General features: G+C 54.6%; 1 protein-coding gene across 1 annotated transcript; it reads right to left on the bottom strand.

The window, feature by feature from the left end:
• Window positions 1-291: 291 nt before the first annotated feature.
• Window positions 292-1,677, bottom strand: AANAT (aralkylamine N-acetyltransferase). Its single transcript, XM_060082429.1, is given in 4 exon segments — window positions 292-350; window positions 353-590; window positions 984-1,138; window positions 1,452-1,677. Coding segments are annotated over 4 exon segments (615 nt in total). The 5' UTR covers window positions 1,615-1,677.
• Window positions 1,678-8,926: the final 7,249 nt, after the last annotated feature.

The following is an 8,926-nucleotide window of genomic DNA, read 5'->3' on the forward strand; positions in this document are numbered from 1 at the left end:
GGGCACAGTTTGGATGCAGGGGGTCCAGAGGGCCTCATGTGGACAGACTGGAGGATACAGCACTCGTGCCCCAGCAAGGCAGCCTGGGCTGGGAGCAGCCGCCCCGCCCTCTCTTTATTTCACCCCCCACCCCCCACCCCAGGACCCTCTGGGAATCACTGTCTCCCTTCAGGCTGAGCTGAGCTGAGCGACAGCAGGGCAGAGAAGGGGACAGCGGGACTGGGTAGGAGCCCCCAGCCTGCCTCCCCACACCCCTGGCACCTGGCCGTGGGCTCCCCGGGGGCGGCCAGTTCAGCAGTCAGTGCTCCTGCGCGGGGAGGCGTGGCCCCGCAGGAAGCACTGCATCTCCTGAAGGCGAGTGAGCCCATGGCACACGGGCCCACAGGGTGGAAGCTGAACCTCTGGTAGAAGGGCACCAGCCTGTCCTCGCGCATGAGCACGGCCAGGTGCACGCCCGGATGGCCGCCCAGGTGGTGCAGGTAGCGCCAGAGCAGGATGGAGCCCTTGCCCTGCTGCCGGAAGGGGCGGTGCATGGTCAGCACGTGCAGGTGGGCCGCGCGGCCCCCGGGCCTGTGCAGCGTCAGCGACTCCTGGGGGCGAGAGACGGACACAAATCCAGGTCACCTCTGTGGACACCTGCACCCGCAAACCACCCCCACCTGGGCCAAGGGCAGGTGCCCCTGAGTGCCTCTAATCAGGACCCCCCTCCTATCCAAGGAGACCCCAAATTGGGACCTACATTCCCAGCCCTATGGCAGTCCCTTCATGAGGGCCTTGAGACCGCAAAGGACTGGTCTTGCCCTGGAGAGGACCCACGTCTGTGCTCATCTCTTGGCTCGGAGGAAGAAATCCCAGCCTCCAGGCTCCTCCCTCCACCTGGCTGGCCTCTGTGAGCGCAGGAGGAGCTGGGGCCATCGGGCAGCGGCCTCTCCCCCGGACGCCTTCCCGGGTCTGGGCATCTCTGCCCCCAGCCCCTTCCTCACCTGAGTGAGGCTCTCCTCAGCCCACAGGGAGCCGACGATGAAGGCCACGAGGCGGCCCTCCACGAACCAGTCCAGGGACAGCTCAGGACACAGGGCCAGGAAGTGCCGGACCTGGTCCAGGTTCAGGGGGCAGATGCCCGAGACAGAGATAAAGGCTGTGGAGCAGGCCCTGGTGGTGACTCCGTGGTCACCGTGCCACATGCCGACTGTCCACTGAGCATCTGCTCGGATGCTGGGAGTGGGCTCCCTCAGCCCCCAGCCCTCCCCGACAGGAAAGCAGAGGATTCAGGGCTGCTCTTCCCCCCACTTTGCTGCACACGCATGTGCTCTTGCACACGCATGGAAACACTCAGAGTCAGATACTCTGTGGTCCCAACTGCCAAGGGCAGGAGACTCGAGGGTCTTCTCCCCAAGGGCAACAGCGGCAGAGTTCAGCAGCGTCCTGGACCCTGTCAGCGGGCTACCCACCCTCTCACTCAATCTCAGACACGCCAGGAGCATCCTCTGGGGTGAGGCAGCGAAACTCGTTGGTGGGGAGTGTGTGGCGCTGCTGGTGGCTTGGGGACTCTGGGATCCCAGGTGGCAGGTGCAGAGCCACAGGCTTCAGGCAGTGGATGCTCTGAGTGGACATCCTGGCCACCGCTGCTACCTTGGGGGTCCCCAGCTTCAGAAGTGGCCTCTGTGATGAGGAGGGCCCCTCCACCTGTTGCAGAGAAGCGATGGTTGGGGGTCTGTTCCTCATCTCCCAGGGGGCCATCCAGGGTGATGGTGCATCTTGCCTCTTTTGTAGGGGACCTGGAGTGGGGAGTCTGGGGGCCGGGGTGGAGCGGGCAAGCAGGGCGTAGAGACTTCCTGCCCTGTCCCTGCTCACTGGGTCCCCGGGTCACTGTTTGTCTCTTTCCCTGACCGTCTGCAGATGTGCACTTCTTAGACGTGGCCGTCCCTCCCTTACAAAGCCCCACGTCCTGCACGTCGCCCTGCCCTCCCTCCTCCACTTTCTCTCCCCACATCTCCAAGCCCCAAGCAGGGGACTCCTGTTCTTGAATTCTGGGAGCCCGGGGGCAGGGGTCCCACTTATCAGGACTGTGGGGCAGGGGCTCCAATGTTCCCCCCACAGAGCCAATCACCCCAGGGGCCATCCACAGGCTCAGGACCAGAAAAATCCAGACTCCTGGGTACACGGCTGTTGTAGCAAGTGTGGCCGGGCAGCATGTGATGTTGATCGCAGAGATTTCTAATCCCCCACCCTCCCCACCTCCATTTTACAGGAAGGACAAAGTCAGCAGGGCTCTGGCCACCCTGTGCCCTGTCCCTGCATGCTGAGAGTGAAACCTCAGATGGCACACAGATGCAGAGGATTACAGTGGCTGGCTGAGGCCCCAGAGTTTTGGGGGAAGAGCACGGGGCTAAGCCTCATGGGTCCACTCTAATCCCTGCGTTGGCGCCAACTGGCTGGCACAGGCATTCACCCTCTGTCCCCTGGAAGCCTGGGCAAGCCTACCTCTGAGGGTCCTTCCAGCTCTGGCAGCCTGAGTGTGCCATCATTTAGAGCACTTGTCTGGTGGCCAATTAGAACTGCAGAACCAGAGGTGAGGGGACGGACAGTCTGGGTACTGGATGTAAAGTCAACGTCATCAAATGTCCCGGTGTGGGGACACTGGCTCAGGGGCTTCTCTTCAGACCCCTGTTTTTTTTGTTTGTTTGTTTGGGTTTTTTTTGCGGTACACGGGCCTCTCACTGCTGTGGCCTCTCCCGTTGCGGAGCACAGGCTCCGGACGCTCAGGCCCTGCGGCCATGGCTCACGGGCCCGGCCGCTCCGCAGCATGTGGGATCCTCCCGGCCCGGGGCACGAACCCATGTCCCCTGCATTGGCAGGCGGACTCTCAACCACTGCGCCACCAGGGAAGCCCAAGACCCTTGTTGATAGGGTTTTGCTATTTGTACCACAGTCTCCCTCCAGCACCAGCTCCCTTGAGAGGGTCCTGCGACCACGGCTCCCCCAACTCTGACTCTGCTCACCCTGCCCCTACTCTGCACTTCTTCTCCCATGATGGCTCCCCTTTAGGGGTCCCACCATCACCCCCTCCAGCCTGGTCTCCTGTGGGGCCTCCTAGCCCGCCAGACAGGGATACACACATCTGGGCATCAGCTGTGGCTGGCTGCCAGGTCTCTCCTACAGGCTCTGTGGTCCCAGGCAAATCCTGGGCTATGGCTGGGCTCCTGCTCCAGGGCTCCAGAACATTCTATGACAATTGGAGGCAGGTTGTCCAGGGCACATGGTGAACCCCAGAGGGTCATGGGACCTGACTTCCCACCTGCCCCAGCAGAGCCTGGCCTCTGATCTGGCTGAGACCCCATCCCACTAATGCTCCATAGCGGTGGGATGATGGGTACAGACTTGGCTGTCCTCACGACGGAGTGGACATCTGAGTCACAGTATAGGAAGAACATTCTGAGGGGCCGCATGTCCCCACAGGGAAGCTGGGGCCCAAGCTTGGGGATATTCTCTCTGGGTTGGAGGGGGGAACCATTTACAGGAAGAAAGATGAGGAGATGAGCAGACCCAGGATCAGGACACATCCCAAAACCCAAGGAGGGGGTGGCCAGCAGTATCTCAGGCAGCCCAGAGTGGAGAAAAGATCTCAGATTCCCCTAACAAGGAGGCCCCTGATGGCTGTTAAGAGTCCTTCCAGGAGAGAGGGGTGGGGTGGGTGGGGACCAGATGCAGTGTTTTGGGGGGCCCTGAAACACTCTGATGATGCCTCTGAGACCCCAGTTTTCCCAGCAGAGCAACTAAAAGGCCTGGACAGGCAGGGAAGGCAGCCCTCAGTTCAGGCACTTGGGCAACTAGGTGCGTTTTCTGGTGGTTTTGAGGGTGGCCTCCTTTTCTCATTCCTCCCTTGCACTTAAGATAGGCTCTGCACACCTGGCACGGAGCACATTTTGCCTAATCATATTTACCTTTCCAACCATAATCTGTTACTAGCAGGTTCCCCAGGGGACAGAGGCTGAGATGGAGAATTGTGTGCAGGAGTTTCACCGGGCGAGCTCCCGGGAGCTTATAAACTTCTGGAAAACAGAAATTGTATTGAACGTGTGACAATGTGCTAGATACAGAGACTAAGAGTCTATCAACTAGGTGGCGATTCTGTTGAGGAGGATGACACTTAGCTCATTGATTTGCTGTGGATTTATTTTGAAGCCTCCTTTGCATAGATAGGCTGACATCACTGCAGGGCTGAATGTGGCCCCGTCCTTATTTAGGGTTCAAAATCTGCCATATTACACAGGCAGTTTCCTCAGGAACTTTCCAGACCTTTCTGCAACGGAGGTGTCAAAAGCAGGAAGAGATCGCCACCTCCTGGAGAAAGAAGGGACCTATGGCTTCCTGAGCATCTGGAGCCTGGCTCTCCAACAGAAAGATCCCATGAGCCGCATATGTGATTTTCAATTTTCTAGTAGCCACACGAGAAAAAGCCAAAAGAAACAGGTTAGCTTGCTTCTAATAAAATATTGTATTTAACCCAATATGTATAAAGTTATTGTCATTTCAACAAGTAATCAATATAAAAATTATTAGACATATTTCATAGGTTTTTTTTTTCTTTTATACACTGAGTCTTCAAAATCCAGTGTCAATTCAGACCAGCCACATCTCAAGTGCTCAAGACCCACAGGTGGTTAAGGGCCACTGCAGTGGGCAGTCCAGATCTAGAAACTGAAGCTTAAGGAGAGAGCAATGGTGGGGGGAGGCACATGTGTATGTGTGTGCACACGTGTGTATACATGTGTATATGTACGCATGTGCACGTGGGGTGAATGTGCCTGTGTGGGGTGTGTGTCTAGGACAGATGGAGAACTTGGGACTTGAGCAAAGACAGAGGTGTCCCAGGGACCTGTTGGCACCATCGGGACCTTTGAGAGAAGTTGGTTTGTTTTGTTCAATCATTTAACAAAAATTTTTTTTAATTGACATATAGTTGATTTACAATGTTGTGTTAACTTCTGCTGTATAGCAAAGTGATTCAGTTATACATATATTACAGTCTTTTTCATATTTTTTCCGTTATGGTTTATCACAGGATATTGAATATAGTTCCCTGGGCTATGCAGTAGGACCTTGTTGTTTATCCATTCTATATATAATAGTTTGCATCTGCTAACCCCAAACTCCTAATCCATCCCTCCCCCACCCCCTTCCCCTCTGACAACCACAAGTCTGTTCTCTATGTCTGTGAGTCTTTTTCTCAACAAAAATCTTTTGAGTACCTACTATGAATCAGAGCTATGCTGGATGCTGGAATACAAAGGTACAAAGAAGATACGGTCCCACAGGAGAGATAGGCATGCAAACAAATGGTTGTAATAGAGGGAAATAAATGCAATCAGACAGGTATGACCAGGTGAGTGGGGGAATAAGTGGGGAAAATGGGGCTCTTGGAAGACTTCATAGATAAGAAGCCCCAAGCTGGGGATTCCCTGGTGGCGCAGTGGTTAAGAATACGCCTGCCAATGCAGGGGACACGGGTTCAAGCCCTGGTCTGGGAAGATCCCACATGCTGCGGAGCAACAAAGCCCATGCGCCACAACTGCTGAGCCTGCGCTTTAGAGCCCGCAAGCCACAAGTACTGGAGCCCATTCTCTGCAACAAGAGAAGCCACTGCAGTGAGAAGGCTGCACACCGCAACGAAGAGTACCCCCTGCTCTCCGCAACTAGAGAAGGCCCGCGCGCAGCAACAAAGACCCAACTCAGCCATAAATAAATAAATAGATAGATAGATAGATAGAATAAAAAGAAGCCCCAAGCTGAGTATTGTAAGATGAAAAGGAGTTCTTTAGGTAAAACCATGGGTTGAAGTAGAGGAATAAAAAATTACAAGCAGATGGTGAAGCAAGTGCAAAGGCATGGCGGCACCAAAAAGTCGGGATCCTGGTGTGAGCAACTGAGGCCAGAGCGTGGACTGTGTGCACTGGGTGCAGAGGTGGAAGGCGGGGTGGGAGGTAGGTGGAAGGAACCAATTCATGAAGGGGTCCTTGTGCCATTCTCTGGTGGGCCATGGAAAGCCACGGAAAGACGCTAAGCTAAGAAGTCGGATGATCATGTTTATATTTTCAATCTCCCGGGAACAAGGTGGTGAGGTGACTACAGCAATGGCGTAGGCAAGAGATGGAGATGAACTAATAGCAGCAGGTAACGTTGATCAAGCTCCTACATTGTGCAGGCAGGTGCAAAGCACCTCCCATTCATCATGTCAGTTAAATTCTCAGTAGCCCTATCTAGTAGGTACTGTTATTATTCCCATTTTACAGAAAGGAAACCAAGGCTCAGAGAAGTAAAATAAGTTGCTCAAGGTCACATAGTGAGTCAGCGGCAGCACACGCTTCAAACCCACGTTCATCTAACGGCAGAACCTCAGCCTTAGCCACTGTACCATCCCATCACCACTCCCGCACCAGCCCCCGTGGAGCTGCCCTCCTCGGAGCAGCTCTGGATTTGGGGTTGTGAAAAGCGGGTAGAGGGACCATGACCTGGGCTTTGATGACTTACGGAGCTCAATATCGAGGGCTGACCCTCAGGTGGCCAACTTGGTAGCCAGGTAAGTGACCCTGCCATCAACCTGGATGAGGACTCTGGGAAAAGGAAGGGGTTTGGGAAGATGCCACTTGGCACCCGTGGCTGGTCATCCAGGAAACACCCATGTGTTGGTGCTGGGGTGGTGAAGAGCATGGCATGATTAAGCCACTGCAGCCCTGTTGTTCTGCAGCCTGGTCTGGTGGGTTTGCTGTCTTTGGCCCCTGTATCCTCAAGAAGGAGGGAAGCAGGATGAGCCTGCCAAGCCTGGGCTCTCACTAGGGCTCAGCCTTCCCACTGTTGCCCTCAGCACAAAGTGTTTCACCCAGTGGATTGCAACCCATCCTCAGAGTCAGGAGTGAGAATGGCCAAAGGCCAGCTGGCCTGGGTCCTGATTCGGACTGTACTGCAGGGTGACCTTGGGCAGACCCCACACTTGGTTCTCCCAGGGCATCAATGCAAGGAGAGGTGAGGCTCCAGGGACAAGAAGAGCCCTTTTAACTCCCAGAGCCCGTGATTCTAGAGCAACACACAGCTGGATCTCAGAGGCATTTCTCCAGCCAGCCACTGAGGTGTGGGAGGACTCTCCAGGGCAGCTCCCCTCCTGCCCCACTTTCTGAACTAAAGCTCCCAGTGCTGAAGCCAGCCTAGAGCCCCCAAACACTCACTGCAGGGTAGAAGGACCTCTCTGCGCCCGTCTGAATTTGCTCCTACACGGAGGTTTGGAGAGGCCGGGCAGGGTAAGGCTCCCCCAGGGGGCGGTGTGGGGCCCATGCACACTTCATGCATGGGTCTGGAGAGGCAGCCAGTGGCCGGTTAAGATAGGGACAAGACACGGCCTGCTTCCCCGAGATCAGCTCATTTTGCTGACAGCTCTGCTGCCTCCTGCACCTGGCCAGCTCCTTAGCAAGGGGAGTGGCCAGGCTAGCTCAGTTTCTGGCAGGCACATTTGTAAATAAGCAAAATTCTCCCAAGAAGCATCTCTATTCGCCAAGAAGGGCTAGGTGTTGGGGCCATGAGAGAAGGGGGTTTCTCCATTGGGGAATAAAGGGTTTTTTTCATTCATCAATTATGAAAATAAAAATCAGGCAGTCGCTTCCATCCAGGCTCACCCCACTCGCCAGCCTGGATGTGAAGAGACACTGTCTGGGGGTTTGGAGTTTGAGAAGGAGTCAAGCCTCAAACCTTGTCCAGGGCATCTCAGGTCTGAGTGAGGACACTGAAGGTCACCACGAGGTGGGGAGGAATGTACTGAGCCTCTCTCTGTAAAAGGGCTCAGATGAAGCTCAAACTGGGGGTGATAGAAAGGGCTTTGAGGGACTTCCCTGGTGGTCCAGTGGCTAAGACTCTGCCCTCCCAATGCAGGGGGCCCGGGTTTGATCCTTGGTTGGGGAACTAGATCCCACATGCTGCAACTAAGAGTTCGCATGCCACAACTAAAAGATCCTGCATGCCGCAACAAAGATCGCGCACGTGGCAACAAAGATCCTGCATGTCGCAACACAGACCCAGCGCAGCCAAATAAATAAATAAATAAAATATGAAAAAACGAGAAGAAAGGGCTTTGAGATAGCATGGGCAGGAGAGGGCTAGAGAGCGCTACTCTCCCCCACCCCAGCTTCAACTCCTCAGGTATACAGAGGAGAGGATGGGAAACTGGTCAAATGGAAGTACAGAAACCTCAGACAGTATCCACCAAGATGGTACATTATTGCGTGCCAATGCTGTGCCAGGCACTTACTAGGCACCAGGGTTACACATATAAATACAAGAGGATCCATGTGCTCAAAACAGGTTTAGCAAGGGAGGGGTCAGCATTTGAAATCAAGGTCTCTTGCCTACAACCTAGAACGTTCTTGGTAGTGGTGCGGCAGTGGGGCACAGCACAGTCTGGCACAGTGCTTCACAAAGTAGGGGCTCATACTTCCTCCCTCACAGGCGGATAATCTATGTAAAGGTGGGTAATCTATGTAAAGCACTTATCATAGTACCTGGCATTAAGTTACAGCTCAATAAATGGTTGCTATTATTAGCTGTTATTATAAGAAGCCGCAGAATAAACACAGCACATCTTCCTGGAGTGCTAATTTTACTCAACGATTCGGGAAAAAAGGATATTCTTTTTATATGAAAACAAACACTGGCATAAGCTGGAGTAGAACGCAAAGCTCACTTGGATTTTTGACATCAAACAAAGATTTCGGGTCTGCATTGCCCTGCCCCTCCTAACGACTTGCTCACCCCCCATCCCTTGATGGACACAGGACTAGAAAAGCCCCTGCAGGGACTTCCCTGGAGGTCCAGTGGTTAGGACTCCGTGCTCTCACTGCCGAGGGCCCGGGGTTGGGTTCAATCCCTGGTTGGGGAACTA

The sequence above is a fragment of the Mesoplodon densirostris genome, chromosome 18 (assembly GCF_025265405.1).
Source record: "Mesoplodon densirostris isolate mMesDen1 chromosome 18, mMesDen1 primary haplotype, whole genome shotgun sequence".
NCBI classification, from domain to species: Eukaryota; Metazoa; Chordata; class Mammalia; order Artiodactyla; family Ziphiidae; genus Mesoplodon; species Mesoplodon densirostris.